Source organism: Lucilia cuprina, chromosome 3 (assembly GCF_022045245.1).
Source record: "Lucilia cuprina isolate Lc7/37 chromosome 3, ASM2204524v1, whole genome shotgun sequence".
In the NCBI taxonomy this organism is placed as follows: domain Eukaryota; kingdom Metazoa; phylum Arthropoda; class Insecta; order Diptera; family Calliphoridae; genus Lucilia; species Lucilia cuprina.
The window spans coordinates 7,961,550-7,979,120 of record NC_060951.1 but is presented as its reverse complement, the minus strand read 5'-3'; the positions used below and the strand labels follow the sequence as shown (position 1 = coordinate 7,979,120).

Here is a 17,571-nt window from a genome sequence, read left to right as displayed (position 1 = left end):
ATAAACTTATATAAAAAACATTCAGCTGAAAGTTGATAAGTCATTCTCTCTACACAAAAATTAAAGTATACAAACCTCTTTTTAACAAGCTGAAAACTCTGTGTAATTGCATTTTTCCCCCGTTAAATAAACTAAATTGTTTTCATTCCTGAAAATAATCCATATAATACATATATAAAATGAAATTCTAATATTTTGTCGTCATTTACCCTTCATCGCTAGTCTATTAAATAACAAAGAGGAAGATTACAAAGAAAATATTTACAACTTGTTCTCTAAAAAAATCTTTTAAATTTATTGTCAATGTTTTTAGTGTAAACGATAAAAATGCGTTTGATTTTATTGTTTTGTGTTTTAGTTTTTTATCTAAATGATGTTGCAGTTCTTGCTAGAAACGCAAAAAATACTAATGAAGTTAAAAATTTTATTGGAAATTTGGATATAGTTCATTATCAACCCGAACAAGTGCATTTGTCATTTGGTGGTAAGTAGTATTAGTAGAATTATTAAATTTTTCTTTGTTTTATTTTATTGTGATTTTAGCTATAATTTTATTTAGTTTTTATACTCTACACTACTTTATTTGGTGTAATGGTTTTATGCTTATGTTTGTAACGTTTATAAAGTGACGAAGTCTTTCAATTCAATGGAATATCTTATTGACTAGTCTATGGACTAGCCTATTGACTAGTCTATAAACTTGCCTATCGACTAGTTTCCGGACTAGTCTCTGGACTAGACTATTGACTTGTCTCTGGATTAGCCTATTGACTAGTCTCTGAACTGGCCTATTGACTAGTCTCTGAACTAGCCTATTGATTAGTCTGAGTCTAGTCTATGGACTAGTTTATTGACTAGCCTATTGACTAGTCTATGGACTAGCCTCTTGACTAGTCTCTGGACTAGCCTCTTGACTAGTCTCTGGACTAGTCTCTGGACTAGCCTCTTGACTAGTCTCTGGACTAGCCTCTTGACTAGTCTCTGGACTAGTCTCTTGACTAGTCCCTGGACTAACCTATTGATTAGTCTCTGGACTAACCTATTAACTAGTCTCTGGACTAGCCTATTGACTATTCTCTGAAATAGCCTATTGACTAGTCTCTGGATTAGCCTATTGACCTTTAGACTAGTTTATAAACTTAAGAATAATCTAATACATTAACAACTACATTGAACAAGCCTGTTGGCTAGTATATTGACTTTTTTATGCTCTTACGAAGACTTCATTGCAAACTGGACTGTCCCTTACATATTTGTACTAAGGAAATGGTGTAACCATTGTTTACAGCTTAAAAAAAAGTAATTTTTAATAATAATTCCAGATGTTTTTATATTTTATTATTTTGTTTATTTAAAAAAAAATATTTGCAAGATCAATAACACTGTACTAGTTAGGAAAAGGGTTGAAGAAAAAACAAAAGCTTTTTATCTTTTATAGAGAAATTGTTTCAGTTATCGCAAAAACTATGCTTCTTTATAAGGACTACTGTTTGTTTGTTAAAAAAACTCAAAAATTAGTATTTCATTTTTTTTTTTTCAATAAAATTCAAAATTTTCTTATCTTTTTGATGCTGTGTGTACATACTAACACTTAGTGCTAACTATGAAATTTGTTTTCAGAACAAAATTTTTGATAAGAAAACAATAACAATTAAACGCTTTTTATTAAATTATTGGTCTATTTTTTTATTTGCTAGTAATAAATAAATAAGTGACGAACATAAAAAATCAAGAACATCTGTATGATTTTTATTAGTATTTTTAATTTGAATGTAAATATTTTAAACCCGATTGTTCTCTAATAATCGAACAATCGACTTTTTGTCGAAAAAAGTCGAAAAGACGAAGACGACTATTTTGTTCCAAAAAAAGTCGATAACTCGACTAACGTCTATTAAAGAGTCGAAAAGTCAACTTTGTAAATAAAAGTCGAAAAAAGTCGATAAGTCAAAAAAAGTCGAAAATCGGAAAAAGTAGAAAACTCGAAAAACAATCGAATTTTGTCGAAAAAAGTCGAAGTCAACTATTTTGTTATAAAAAGGTCGATAACTCGACTATAGTCTATGAAAAAAGTCAACTTTGCAAATAAAAGTCAAAAAAGTCGATAAGTCGAAAAAGTTTTTTGACTTTTTCGACTTATCGACCGAAAAAAGTTAAAAATCGGAAAAAGTAGAAAACTCGACAATAGTAGAAAAAAGTAAAAGTCGAAAAGACGAAGTCGACTATTTTGTTCCAAAAAAAGTCGATAACTCGACTATCATCTATGAAAAGAATCGAAAAGTCGACTTTGTCAATAAAAGTCGAAAAAAGTCGATTAGTCGAAAAAGTCGAAAATCGCAAAAAAGTAGAAAACTCGAAAAATAATCGATTTTGTTGACGAAAAAAGTCGAAGTGGACTATTTTGTTCTAAAAAAGTCGATAACTCGACTATCGTCTATGAAAAAAGTCGACTTCGCAAATAAAAGTAGAAAATTCGAAAACTCGAAAATAGTAGAAAAAAGTCAAAATTTTAAAAAGTGGAAAAAAGTCAAAAACTTTAAAAAAGTCGGAAAAATCCGAAAACAGTCAAAAAATCGTAGAAACAAAGTCAAAAGAATCCAAAAATAGTAAAAAATGGAATGAATCAAAAAGTCGAAAAAAGTCGAAAAAGTCGACTATTTATAAAATACTAAAAGTCGAAAAGTCGTCATTTAATTAAATGAAAAAAGTCGAAAAATCGAATTTACACAAGATGCAAAAAGTCGAAAAGTCGACTTTTCGTTTCAACTTTAGAACCCTACTTTCGTTTCAACTTAGAACCCTACTTTTTCATTCCAACACACACTACACAAACAGTGTTCGAAAAGTCGACTTTTAATTTAATGAAAAAAGTCGAAAAATCAACTTTTTTATAAAATTTAAAAAGTCGACTTTTCGTTTCAACTAAAGAACTATATTTTTATTATTCCAACACACCCTACACAAACATTGTTCGTATATTCACCGATTTTTTACGTTTTTTTGTGGACTTGCAAAGATACTGATGTAAATTTAAATATTAAAAAAAATATTTATAAATAAGTATAACTTTGTTTATAAATATAAACAATACAAACGGATTGACAAAAATTCAATATGTTTGTGTAAAAATCATTTTTTTTTTTTTTGATCAAACATACCGCAAGCATTTGTGCAAACACGAAACACCCTCATACAATAGGCTGCAGGCTTGCACAAACGTAAAATTCAATATGTTTGTGCAAAAATAAAAAAAAATCAAAAATTCAATATGTTTGTGCAAAAATCAATTTTTTTGTTTTTTTGATCAAACTTACCGCAAAAATTTGTGCAAACACGAAACACCCTCATACAATAGGCTGCAGGCTTGCACAAACGTAAAATATTGGTAAGTTTTGTCAAGCCGCTTGTGTAGTCTATTTAACCCTTAAACGTGATTGATGACTGATTTCCTTTTTAAACAAGTTTCGTTAAATTCGATTTTAATTTCATCATTTTCATCAAACATACCGCAAGCATTTGTGCAAACACGAAACGCCCTCATACACTAGACTGCAGGCTTGCACAAACGTAAAATACTGGTAAGTTTTGTCAAGCCGCTTGTGTAGTCTATTTAACCCTTAAACGTGATTGATAACTTTGATTTCCTCTTTAAACAAGTTTCGTTAAATTCGATTTTAATTTCTTTATGTTCTGTGTTTCTGTTCTTAAACTCAAATTGAAAATTTCTAAATTACAGAACAACCTCATGATATTGTTGTCACCTGGTCAACACGCAGTGACACCGTTGAATCACTAGTAGAATATGGGGAAACGAATAATTTTACCCAGCTAAGCGTAGGCACAAGTCAGAAGTTTGTCGATGGTGGTGTTAAAGGCAAGACACAATATATACATAGGGTAATATGAGTTACAAATTGCTATTGTTTACCCCTAATTAAAAAAAAATTCTATTTAATTATTAGGTTAGCTTGAGAAATTTAAAACCAGCTACCAAGTACATTTATCATTGTGGTAGTAATTTGGGTTGGTCGGCAAAATTTGAATTTCGTACTGTGCCAAAGGGTGATGAATGGTCACCCAGGCTGGCCATTTATGGTGATATGGGCAATGAAAATGCCCAATCATTGGCACGTTTACAAAAGGATACCCAAATGGGAATGTATGATGCCATTATACATGTCGGAGATTTTGCTTATGACATGAATACCGATAATGCAAGGGTGGGCGATGAATTTATGCGTCAAATAGAAAGTGTAGCGGCTTATTTGCCCTATATGGTTGTACCGGGTAATCATGAGGAGAAATAGTAAGTATCTACTTGTTTTTCAAAAGATAGAGAATTGATTTAATTATTATTATTATTTTTCATTGTTTCGCAGTAACTTTTCAAATTATAGAGCTCGCTTTAGTATGCCTGGCGGTAGTGAGAATCTTTTTTATAGTTTCAATTTGGGTCCTGTACATTTTATAGGCATTTCAACGGAAATGTATTATTTTCTTAATTATGGCCTAAAAACCTTAGTGTTTCAGTATACATGGCTAGAAAAGGATTTAATGGAAGCTACAAAACCCTCTAATCGTGCTATACGCCCCTGGATTATTGTCTATGGACATCGTCCTATGTATTGTAGCAATGAAAATGATAATGATTGTACACACTCGCAAACTTTGACAAGAGTTGGTTGGCCTTTTGTGCATATGTTTGGTTTGGAGGAATTATTCTATAGATATGGGGTTGATGTTGAGATATGGGCTCATGAACACTCCTATGAACGTCTATGGCCTATATATGATTATAAAGTATTAAATGGTTCCTATAAGGAACCCTATCGTAATCCCAAGGCACCAGTTCATATAGTAACCGGTTCGGCCGGCTGTAAAGAAGGCAGAGAACCTTTTCTAGCTAACATACCCGAATGGAGTGCTTTTCATAGTCAAGTTAGTAGCTGGGTCATAGAAACATTTCTTTATATATTTTTAATAACAATTCTTTTAATTAAACAGGATTATGGTTATACACGTCTTAAGGCTTATAATCGCTCTCATTTATATTTCGAACAAGTTTCTGATGATAAAAATGGCGCTATTATTGATTCATTTTGGATTATAAAGGATCAACATGGATCTTATAATTAGTTTACTTTTTATATAAATATCTTTTAAAAGTATTAGTATGGTCACAAGCTTTTAAAATTCATTCCCCAGTTTATTTTAATTGCATTTACTAGCACCAAAGTTGTTTACTAAGGCAGCAGCACAAAAAACACCTTAAACGTTCAAATTTTTTTTTTTTAAACAAAACTTTATTTACTTTATAAATTTACATTTTAATTATGTATTAATGACAATTTTAATTAAGCTTAATGCTATTAACATTAATTTTGTATTTATTTAGCTTTATTTTAAATTATATATTGGATATATTACACAAATATGTGCACTTATAGCCAAATGAACAAATATCAATAAATATATAAATTCTTTAAGTTTTGCATTTTGAGAATATATTCTAAGTTGTCAAGACTTTAGTCTACAGTCTAGACTATAGTCCAGTCAGTAGTCAAGACTATAATGTAGTCTATAGCTAAAACTTGTCTAGTCTGTAGTCAAAACTGTAGTCCAGTTTTTTGTCGAGACTAAAGTATAATCTGAAGTCAAGGCTACAGTCTAGACTATAGTCTAGTCTGTAGTCAAGACTGTGGTGTAGTCTGTAGTCAAGAGTGTGGTGTAGTCTGTAGTCAAGACTGTGGTCTAGTCTGTAGTCTAGACTGTAGTCTTGTCTTCAGTCAAGCCTGTAATCCAGTCTATAGTCAAGACTGTGGTCTAGTCTAAAGTCAAGACTGTGGTCTAGTCTGTAGTCTAGACTGTGGTCTAGTCTGTAGTCTAGTCTGTAGTCTAGACTGTGGTCTAGTCTGTAGTCTAGACTGTAGTCTTGTCTTCAGTCAAGCCTGTACTCCAGTCTATAGTCAAGACTGTGATCTAGTCTGTAGCCAAAACTGTGGTCTAGTCTGTAGTCAAAACTATGGCGTAGTCTGTAGTCAAGAGTGTGGTCTAGTCTGTAGTCAAAACTGTGGTGTAGTCTGTAGTCAAGAGTGTGGTGTAGTCTGTAGTCAAGACTGTGGTCTAGTCTGCAGTCTAGACTGTAATCTTGTCTTCAGTCATGCCTGTACTCCAGTCTATAGTCAAAACTGTGGTCTAGTCTGTAGTTAAGACTGTGGTGTAGTCTGTAGTCAAAACTGTGGTCTGTAGTCTAGACTGTAGTCTTGTCCACAGTCAAGACTGTACTCTAGACTATAGTCAAGACTGTGGTCTAGTCTGTAGTCAATACTGTGGTCTAGTCTGTAGTCAATACTGTGGTCTAGTCTGTAGTCAAAACTGTGGTCTAGTCTGTAGTCAAAACTTTGGTGTAGTCTGTAGTCAAGAGTGTGGTGTAGTCTGTAGTCAAGACTGTAGTCTTGTCTTCAGTCAAGCCTGTATGTACTCCAGTCTATAGTCAAGACTGTGGTCTAGTCTAAAGTCAAGACTGTGGTCCAGTCTAAAGTCAAGACTGTGGTCTAGTCTGCAGTCTAGACTGTAGTCTTGTCTTCAGTCAAGCCTGTACTCCAGTCTATAGTCAAGACTGTGGTCTATTCTGTAGTCAAGACTGTGGTCTAGTCTGTAGTCAATACTGTGGTCTAGTCTGTAGTTAAGACTGTGGTCTAGTCTGTAGTCTTGTCTTCAGTCAAGCCTGTACTTCAGTCTATTGTCAAGACTGTGGTCTAGTCTGTAGTCAAGACTGTGGTCTAGTCTGTAGTCAAGACTGTGGTCTAGTCTGTAGTCAAGACAGTGGTCTAGTCTGTAGTCAAGACTGTAGTCCAGTCTGAAGCCATGATTATAGTCTAGTCTGTAGTTAAGATTAAATTCTAGTTTGTAGTCTCGACTATAGTCTAGTATGAAGTCAAGACTATAGTCTAGTATATAGTCAAGACTATAATCTAATCTGTAGGATAGTTTGTAGGATAGTGCGTCAAATAGTCAGCAGTCAAGATATAGTATAGTATATGGTATAGTTTGTTGTCGAGACTATATCCTAGTCTGATGTTAAGACTATAGTCTAGTCTATAGTCAAGACTAGAGTTAAGTATATAGTCAAGACTAGAGTCCAGTCTGTAGAAAAGACTAGAGTCTAGTCTGTAGTCAAGACAAGAGTCTAGTCTGTAGTCAAGGCTAGAGTCAAAACTATAGTCCTAACTAGAGTCTACTCTGTAGTCAAGACAATAGTCTAATCTATAGTCAGAACTAGAGTCTAAACTATAGTCAGAACTAGAGTTTTGTCTGTAGTCAAGACTAGAGTCTAGTCTATAGTCAAGACTAGAGTCTAATCTATAGTCCTAACTAGAGTCTAGTCTGTAGTCAAGACTATAGTCTAATCTATAGTCAGAACTAGAGTTTAGTCTGTAGTCAAGACTAGAGTCTTAGTCTGTGGTCAAGACTACAATCTTGTCTATAATCAAGACTACAATCTAGTCTGTAATCAAGACTATAGTCTAGTCTATATTCAATACTATAATCTAGTCTGTAGTTAAACTATAGTTTGTAGTCAAGAATATAGTCTAGTTTGTATTTAAATATATACATTAATCTGCAGTCATGACTATAATCTGATCTATTAAGTTTTCTATATTTGTGATTAAGCTCGAAAATATAATTTTCTTACTAGACAAAGACAAAACTTTTAATCCTGGAAATATGTATTACTCAAGGTTATTGAATTCTCAATGTCAATCTTTGTTATGCTAAATCCATTAACGTTTTCAATTACATTTTGAAATTTTCTTAAAGAAACTGTGCGTGATATAATTGTGACATGGTCGACACGTGATAATACAAAACAATCCATATGTAAATATGGCATAGATTCCCTAACAAATGTGCAAGAAAATAAAAAAGGACCTACAAAATTTATAGATGGTGGTAAAGCTAAGAACACGCAATATATACATCGGGTAAGAAATTTTGGAAATAAAAATTAAAAAATTTTAATAATAGAGTTTTTTTATTAAAAGGTTACCTTAGCAAATCTAACGGAGAATACACGTTATTTATATCATTGTGGCAGTGATTTAGGTTGGTCTGCTCTCTATTGGTTTCATACGGTAGAGGCGAATCATAATTGGTCACCTAGTCTGGCTATATATGGTGATATGGGTAATGAGAATGCTCAGTCATTGCCACGTTTACAAGAAGATACCCAATTGGGAATGTATGATGCTATTTTACATGTTGGAGATTTTGCCTATGATATGCATAGTCAAGATGCAGTAGTGGGTGATGAGTTTATGCGTCAAATTGAAACTATAGCTGCATATGTACCCTATATGGTAGTACCCGGTAATCATGAAGTGGCTTAGTAAGTTTTCTTATGTTTTTAAGCTTTAATTTGTCTTAACTTTTTTTTTACTCCTTAAGCAATTTTTCCAATTATAAAGCCCGTTTTAGTATGCCCGGTGGTACAGAGAATCTATTTTATAGTTTCAATTTGGGTCCTATACATTTCATAGTCATTTCGACTGAAGTCTATTATTATTTACAATTGGGTTTAAAACCTTTAGTTTTGCAATACAAATGGCTAGAAGATGATCTTAAGAAAGCTAATCTTCCGGAAAATCGTGCTAAACAACCTTGGATTATTACACTAGGACATCGTCCTATGTACTGTAGCAATGATAATGGTGATGATTGTTCTCATCATAATACTGTTGTTCGACAAGGTCTGCCTATATTGGGTGGTTTTGGTTTAGAAGAATTGTTCTATAAATATGGTGTGGATGTGGAAATTTGGGCTCATGAACATTGTTATGAACGCTTGTGGCCTCTTTATAATTATACTGTTTATAATGGTTCTCTTAGCGAGCCTTATCGCAATCCTAAAGCTCCTGTACACATAATATCTGGTTCGGCTGGTAATAAAGAGGGTCGCGAACCTTTCTTTAAAGAAATACCCAAATGGAGTGCTTTTCATAGTCAGGTGGTTATAAATTCCTGCTTTAAAATAATGTATTTTTTTATTTAAAGTTATTTTTTTCAGGATTTTGGTTACACCCGTCTAAAGGCTTATAATTTTAGCCACTTGTATTTCGAACAAGTTTCAGATGATAAAAATGGTGATATTATCGATCAATTTTGGATTATAAAAGATAAACATGGAAGCTATTAGTTTTGAAATCCAAATATTTTTAAAGTTTTTATGTATTTTACTCTATTTAATGTATTATTTTTAATAAATTTAAAAAAGTCAATACAAAGTTGTTTTAATCTGAACTATAACCAGAATTAGGAACCAGGACTGAAATAGTACTATACTAAAACTAACTAAATAATAAAAACCTTTCTAAAAACTTTATTTCCATAGAAAATCTCAATGATTATGTAGTTACCTGGTCCACGCGTGATGCCACCAATCAATCCTTAGTTGTCTTTGGAGAAAATTTCAATAATCATCAAACTTTACAGAAAGCCTCAGGTACTTCGCGACGTTTTGTCGATGGCGGTGCTAAAAAGTCATCACAATTTATACACACAGTTATACTAAAGAATCTAAAATGGAAAACACGTTACGAATATGCTTGTGGCAGTGATTTTGGTTGGTCGGCTAAGTACTCTTTTGTAACACCACCACAGGGCAATGATTGGTCACCAAGTTTAGCTATCTATGGTGATATGGGTAATGAAAATGCGCAATCGTTGGCACGTCTTCAACAGGATACACAACAGGGAATGTATGATGCTATTATACATGTGGGCGATTTTGCCTATGACATGGACACCGATGATGCTGAAGTGGGCGATGCTTTTATGCGTCAAATTGAAACTATAGCTGCCTATGTGCCGTACATGACTTGTCCGGGAAATCATGAGGAAAAATAGTAAGTTTAGGGCATGTTTTTATTTGGAAAAATATATAAATCTTTTATTGTTTTTAGCAATTTCTCCAACTATAAGACACGTTTTAATATGCCGGGTGGACATGATAGCTTATGGTATAGCTTTAATATGGGTCCCATACACTTTGTATCCTTTTCCACCGAAGTCTATTATTTCCTCCACTATGGCTATAAGTTGTTAACCAAACAATTTGAATGGCTAGAGAACGATTTGAAAGAAGCCAATAAACCAGAAAATCGTGCTGTGAGACCTTGGATAATTACCTATGGCCATCGTCCCATGTACTGTAGTGATGATAAGGAATATGATTGTAATAGTAAATTGGAAACTTATATACGTCAGGGTTTACCCATTGTCAAAATGTTTGGTTTAGAAGATTTATTTTATAAATATCGTGTGGATGTGGAAATATTTGCTCATGAACATTTCTATACAAGACTCTGGCCAATATATGATTTTAAGGTGTACAATGGTTCTGTGGAAGCTCCCTATACTAATGCCAAGGCTCCCATACAAATTATAACGGGTTCAGCGGGTTGTAATGAAAATCGTGAACCATTTTCAAAAGTTTTACCCGAATGGAATGCCTATCATAGTAATGTGAGTATTAAATAGTTATTCAATAAGATTAAAAAGTTAAAGTTTTTCACTATATTTTTATTAATTTTTCTTTATAGGATTATGGTTATACCCGTTTGAAAGCTCACAATCGTACCCATTTGTATTTCGAACAAGTTTCCGATGACAAAAATGGCGATATTATTGACAAGTTTTGGATTATTAAAGATAAATAAATGTGATTGAAATTACTTAACTTTTAGCATTTAATAGCACAACGATATTTTTATCAATAAATACTATAATTAATTTTTAATTAAAGAAAATATTTATTTCTTTTATTTATTATTTGATTTGGTATATCAAAAGTTGTTATTGTTGTAACATCTAAAACTATACAGTTTTTTTAATTCTGGGGATATTGCAATGAATTAAGACCGTTATGTTCCTTCAAATAACTCTCATTGATATGGCAACCACTAAATACCGTGGCAACATTTAAATAATAAAAATGATGGCAACTTTAAATTTATTTTAAATTCTGTAAAATGAGAAGAGTAGAAAGCCGCTAAATGTTTTCAAGAATTAAACAATTTAGTGTAATATTAAATATACTTTTTATATCAATTATATTATGATATTTTAAACAAAATTATTCTAATTAGTGTTCTATAGTTGAAACGAAAAGTCGAATTTTCGACTTTTTGCATTTTATGAAAGGTCGACTTTTCGAATTTTTGCATTTAGTTAAAAGTCGATTTTTCGACTTTTAATATTTTATAAATAGTCGACTTTTCGACTATTTTCGACTTTTTTCGACTTTCCGACTTTTTTCGACTTTTTCCGACCAGAGTTAAAAATTTATAAAGCTGCCAGAAGCGTAAATTTATAATGTTGCCATTTAACATTATATTATTATTTATTATTAATAAAAAAATTTATTTATATTTTTTCTATTTTTTCTATCATTCCGACTTTTTCGTCTTTTTTGACTTTTCGACTTTTATTTACAAAGTCGACTTTTCGACTTTTTTCATAGACGATAGTGGAGTTATCGACTTTTTTGGAACAAAATAGTCGACTTCGACTATTCGAATTTTTTCGACAAAAAATCGATTGTTCGATTATTCGAAAGACGATTTATAGAACCCTAATTCTAATTATTGTATAATTGATGATTGTTTTTCTATTAGATTTTAAAAACGGCTCAATTAGCAGCACTTATCTACCTACTCACTCTGACAAACAGCTGTTGCATATTGTTGTTGTTTGGTTTGTTTATAAACTGCAAAAATATGCAAATAAGTTTTAAACATAAATAAACTAACAAAAATCAATAACAGTACAATATTAAAAGCTTAAAAATTTACATAATTTGTTTAACTTATTAGTTTTTTTAATAAATTATCAAATAAAAATATAAAAAAATAATAATTTCACGCTCTACTTCTCTCTCTTGTTCAATAAACAACTATCAACAGAGAGAAGCATTTTGACAAATACATGTCAACAACAAAAATAGTTTGCGGTTGTTGAATATAACAACAACAAAAAAAGAAGAAAAAATGCAGGACAACAATAAAAACTTAATTTTCATGTTTTGATTAATCGATTTTTTATTTACATATTTAAACAAAGTATAAACAATATGCACGATTTGGAAACGCATAAAGATAGTGTTAATTATCTTATAAACAAATTATGTTTGGGTATACTAAAACAACAAAATGATAGCCTCAATCCAGAGCAAATACAAGCAGCTGTGCCCAAATTAAAGGCGTTGTCCTATCAAATCTTATTGAAGAAATCACCAAGACCACACAATGACAACAGATTGGATGAAAATGTTGATTTTGAACCACAGCGTGCATTAGATATACAGATATTTGCGGCAAAATTAAATTCACGCGCCAATCCCGAGGTCTGTTCGAAATTTGTTGCCTTCGAGGAACAATTGGAGGCCATAAAAAATGAACGTTATTTTAGTGAAGGAGCTGGTAAAGGTATATTGCAATTGTTGCTGGCATTGCAGGGAAATGTGCATGAGGAATATGAAGTGGTAAGTGGAATTTGTTTTGTTTGGAATAGAATTAGGTCAAACGCTTCTCAAGGACATACAACAGTTTTGTGTTTTATAAAAAGACATTTGTATGTTTCTAAAGTGGTTTTCTTTACTTTTTAGCCTAATATGTGTGCTCCTGAGCTACTGGTACCTGGACCCTTTACCCTACATGCCAACTATAAGGATAATCGACATTATCCCACTTTTAACGATTACGATATTATGTCTCCTACTCCCAAATACTTTAAAAGCACAAAACCTTTAAAATCCACCGACAATCCATATTTACCAAAATTTCTATTTGAAGGTGAAACCAATCAATTAATGGCCATAGAAAATAAATATTCCTTCGCTACTGCAAGAATTGAAAGAGATTTACAAGATGAATGTACCTTTACCGGCATGACAAAACGTTTATTAGGCGCTTCCATGCGTATAAATATAAATGCTTTAAGATTATTTCCAGAAACATTTAAACAGCCCCTAAAAACATTTAAATTAACCTCTACAAGTCCCCGAAAAACGTTGTTAGCCACCAAAATTGATGCTAAAAAGGAGGAAAATTCGATGAAAGAAGCCAAGAAAGTCTTCTCCTGGAATTGGGAAGGTCTAGGCTGTTTTGGCATAACCTGCACTAAACCTTTTGCTGGTGAAGCCAGCATTTCATTGCTTCTGCAAAGTCATATAAATCGGGAGAATAAGAAACCTTTTGAGGCGAAAATTTTAAAAATGCAAGATTTTTTAAATGATTTAAAGTCTTTAACAGGTATTGTACTAAAATCAAAATCTACAATTGTTGAAATTTAAACAAAAGTTTAAATTTTTCTAATAGTTGGCATACAATCGGATACATTTTATCATGATGAGTTTATAGTTTTTGCTATGAAACCAAATGTTACTATCGAGGGTGTTTTGCCGGGCACTATAAAATATTTTGTCGAAGATTTCTTAGAATGTGGCACCTGCTATAAACGCATGCAAACAATGATTATGAAAAGAGATTATAAGTTAATGTTTGAAGGCTTTATGTTTAAAGTAAGTAGAGATGAGTTTTATATTCTTTTAATTAATACAGTGTTTTATTTACATTTTAGGCTTTATGCAGTGCTATTGATGAGTATTTATTGACATTTCGTCAATTTGTTTTTGCCAAACAAGATGCACATTTAATGGGCTTTTATAAACGTATGAAGAAAATGATGAAACAGATTACTAATCTATCATTTACGTTGGCTATACATCCTAATGGTAAGAATTTTTATTTAAAATTAAAGTAGATAGATAGATAGATAGAAAGATAGATAGATAGATAGATAGATAGATAGATAGATAGATAGATAGATAGATAGATAGATAGATAGATAGATAGATAGATAGATAGATAGATAGATAGATAGATAGATAGATAGATAGATAGATAGATAGATAGATAGATAGATAGATAGATAGATAGATAGATAGATAGATAGATAGATAGATAGATAGATAGATAGATAGATAGATAGATAGATAGATAGATAGATAGTTTTATAGATAGATAGTTTTATAGATAGATAGATAGATAGATAGATAGATAGATAGATAGATAGATAGATAGATAGATAGATAGATAGATAGATAGATAGATAGATAGATTCCTATCTTTGGAAGTCATTTGAGGCAGTTGAATTATGGCAATTCGGAAGACGTATCCTCGAAGCATATTGCGTTAAGACCATGAATGTTGACTATTGCGAAGACAAGAACTTCTTGCTCTTCTTAAGATCGACAATTGGCTAGCGTAGTGACATTAACCTTTGAACAAAGTAGCTTGAATGAATAAGGTCAAGTGTGACAGTATGGACCCCAACACATGTACGAAGAACATAAGCAATGTTTTTTTTTCGCTACAAATAAAAATTGTGAACTCTCCGGTATATAAAAGGATAGCGGTAGAGTCTTTCGGTTTGTTGTGGACCTTGAGTTTCTAGGTGATATTGAGATGTTGTTATTTAAGGGTGTTGAAACAGCTTTTTTATTGAAAAAACTAATCATACGTATTTAATAAAGAAAATACTAAAAATCAGTAATAACTTTTGTAATCACCTTTTCAAATAGTTGATGCCAATGTCAAGCCACCAATGGGTTCACAATTTTTGGGCTATTTATATAGAGAAATAATGCGTTTAACAGAAAAGGATTATATAACACTGCTGGTATTCATTTTAAAAAGATGCTGTCATGTGTATTTCAAGTAAGAAACGAAAAACTTTTGAAACATTACAAAATTTCGAATATTTTCAATAAATTTATAAATTTTTTTAGACACTTGCAAAAATGGATTTACTATGGCCTATTAGATGATCCCTGCAACGAGCTATTTGTAGGATTTGTTGATCATTATAGAGAAAATACTAAGTATTTCTATGATAAAGCGTATTTTGTGCGCAAAGAATCTGTACCGGGATTTTTTCAAAATTTCGAAGAACAAATATTACAGTGTGGCAAATATACCATGCTGTTGAAAGCCTACAAGCCTAATGTATGTTTTAATTCTAATGGTTTTTATCTTATGATAGTAAAATTTTTGTTATATTCTTTGTTATCCTAGCATGCACTTTTTGATTTAAATTATCCCTCAATATCGGTATGTCTCTCATTCGAGGATATAGAAAAACTCGATGCAGCTTGTTTGCTATATTATGAAGATGCTCAAAAGGTTTGCGTTAAACCCATAACTATACGTGAAGTCTTTGAGACTAGAAGCGAAGAAAAAAGACAATTTTTCCAACGTATGATGGAAAGATCAAAAGCCAATCTAGAACGTTGGACAGAAGAACAACATGAGCAGGCACTCATAGTTTCCGAACAGAAGAGAAGACGTTTAGAAGAATTGTCTTTGCAGTTGAAAGATGTTAAAGAACGTAAGATAAGAGAACGTAAGGCAAGTGTGGAAATGGAATTGAAATATCTAAGAGAGGCAGAGAGAATTGAAGAACAACGTATGATCAAGGATAATATTAATCTGAGAAAACGTATAGAGTATTATCAGGAGTTAAGTGATACAATAAATGAAAATGAAAAAGCTAAAAATAAAGAAAAAAAGAAACTTTCTTTAAACATACCAGCAGCAGCCACTTTCAGTTCCATACAAACCACACAACTGCAAACCCCGCTTAGTGCAGCGGGTACAGATTTTGAATCTTGTTTTGGCGATGAAGATGATGCTGTTTCTGAATATGAGGAATGTATATCAGATGATTTTGTGGAAAAATTTGCTGAAAATGAAAAAGATCTTAAAGCGATTTATGAAGCAAATGAGGAGGAAGAAGTTAAAAACAAAGAAGAACTAAATAATGAAACTTCCACTGAAACCTTAAAGAATCTTGTCGAAGAAGAAAATGCCAATGTTATTAAATCCTGTTTAAAACGCAGTGATTCTGATTTTCTCAATTCCAATGAAATGCAAACTATTAACACACTACAGGAGAATAGACAAAAGGCCATGTCCGGCACAAATATGAATCAATGTGTTAAAACCATGGAAGTAGATGTGAGTGGTAAAACATCTGTACAAAATGTTAAAGATTTAGCACAAACCGGATCAGAAACTCAAGGTATTTACAAAAAATTCTAAGAAATATTTAAAATGTTCTTAAATAAACTTAATAATTTCTCTTTAAATTCTCTAGCAAACTATGAAAATCTCTTAAGTGAAGCTAAACGTAATCGCATGAGAGTTTTAAATGAAGAGTTCAATTTTCAATCGCAAAATACTCATACAAAATCTATGCCCGACATTAATCTAAACACCTTGCCTGATGCAGAATTAACAGAATTGCAACGTAATCGTAAGCGCATGATGCAAAATGATTTGTTTAGTGAATACAATAAAGATCCAATGGCAGCTAGATCAAATCTGTATTTAAATTTAGATACCGAAAGGGCACGCAATCGTCAAAAGGTATTAGAAAGTGAATTTAATATATTGACTGGTAAACTAGAAGTGAAAAGTGCCAAATCAACGACCTCTATAAATCTCGATACGCCCATAACTCCTATGTCCACCACTTCGGATAATACACCTCTTACGGAAATTCCCAATCAACAGCAAGCAGATCAAGATAATGGCAATGATTCTGTCATAAACAACAACCAAACAAACGATAAAAAAGAACAACAACAACAAAATGATTTAAAGTTAAATGTTTCTTTAACCCGAAAATTACCTAAAGATTTAAATCTTTCCACAGCCATCTCAGCTTTTCCGGAGTCAACACCAGATTGTGGTCTCAATACTGCTGGGATAATGGCTAAAAAGGGATTTCCTTTTCCCAATGAGGAAAAACGCAAAAAACAACAACAAGATGCCTCCACCGAAGCTCCCGTTCATAATGAATGTCAGCAGCAGGAATATGCTTGCCCCCAACCTGACTATCAAAATCCCTATAAACGTTGCTGTGAGTTAATCTCTACAAATTTCACCTGTAACACTATCAGTCCCTATATACGTCTAAATAATCCCACAAAAAAGTCTACAAATCTAGACGATTCCAAAAAACTTGATCTCAATACTATGAGTGTCATAACACTAACGGAATTTCTCCAAAAATCGGTTATTATACCCATGAGTACACATCTGGAATTGGTTAATAATGAAGTGATGCGTATGTTTTTGCAAGATCTAAAAATACTCGATCATTTTCGTAGTCTACGTAATTATTATTTTATGATGGACGGTGAATTTGGTTCGATAATTTGCGATGGTATTATTGGAAAGTTGGAGGATGGTGCAACACCAGAGAAATTGTTAAATTATCAGATATTACATTCGATTTTGGATACAGCTTTGGGTTCAAGTATAACAGGTGAGCTTTATACGAGACTATAACTAGACTATACACTAAACTATAGAGTAGACTATAGACTAGACAATAGATTGGACTATAGACTAGATTATAGACTAGACTATAGACTAGACTATAGACTAGACTATAGACTAGACTATAGACTAGACTATAGACTAGACTATAGACTAGACTATAGAC

At 32.1% G+C, this 17,571-nt stretch overlaps 2 protein-coding genes across 4 annotated transcripts; both read left to right on the top strand.

Annotated features, from left to right (window-relative positions):
• Nucleotides 1-47: 47 nt before the first annotated feature.
• Nucleotides 48-10,808, top strand: LOC111686164 (acid phosphatase type 7). Of its 3 annotated transcripts, none has more exons than XM_023448477.2 (5): nucleotides 48-484; nucleotides 3,737-3,897; nucleotides 3,963-4,306; nucleotides 4,380-4,938; nucleotides 5,005-5,486. In XM_023448477.2, the coding sequence occupies exons 1-5, from the start codon at nucleotides 328-330 to the stop codon at nucleotides 5,134-5,136; spliced, it is 1,353 nt and encodes a 450-aa protein (XP_023304245.2). In that variant the 5' UTR covers nucleotides 48-327; the 3' UTR covers nucleotides 5,137-5,486. The 3 variants fall into 3 exon arrangements, with proteins under 3 accessions (XP_023304245.2, XP_023304244.2, XP_023304243.2); XM_023448476.2 differs by lacking the exons at nucleotides 3,737-3,897; nucleotides 3,963-4,306; nucleotides 4,380-4,938; nucleotides 5,005-5,486 and adding exons at nucleotides 7,822-7,985; nucleotides 8,046-8,389; nucleotides 8,449-9,007; nucleotides 9,068-9,299 and having other exon boundaries at nucleotides 53-484; XM_023448475.2 differs by lacking the exons at nucleotides 3,737-3,897; nucleotides 3,963-4,306; nucleotides 4,380-4,938; nucleotides 5,005-5,486 and adding exons at nucleotides 9,392-9,905; nucleotides 9,963-10,524; nucleotides 10,602-10,808 and having other exon boundaries at nucleotides 78-484.
• A 1,044-nt stretch (nucleotides 10,809-11,852) lies between these two features.
• On the top strand, nucleotides 11,853-17,414 carry LOC111686170. The gene is made up of 8 exons (XM_046946021.1): nucleotides 11,853-12,541; nucleotides 12,665-13,310; nucleotides 13,377-13,579; nucleotides 13,639-13,792; nucleotides 14,642-14,777; nucleotides 14,849-15,065; nucleotides 15,135-16,140; nucleotides 16,216-17,414. Exons 1-8 carry the CDS (start codon nucleotides 12,131-12,133, stop codon nucleotides 17,412-17,414), a joined length of 3,972 nt encoding a protein of 1,323 aa, XP_046801977.1. The 5' UTR covers nucleotides 11,853-12,130.
• The last annotated feature ends 157 nt before the right edge of the window (nucleotides 17,415-17,571 follow it).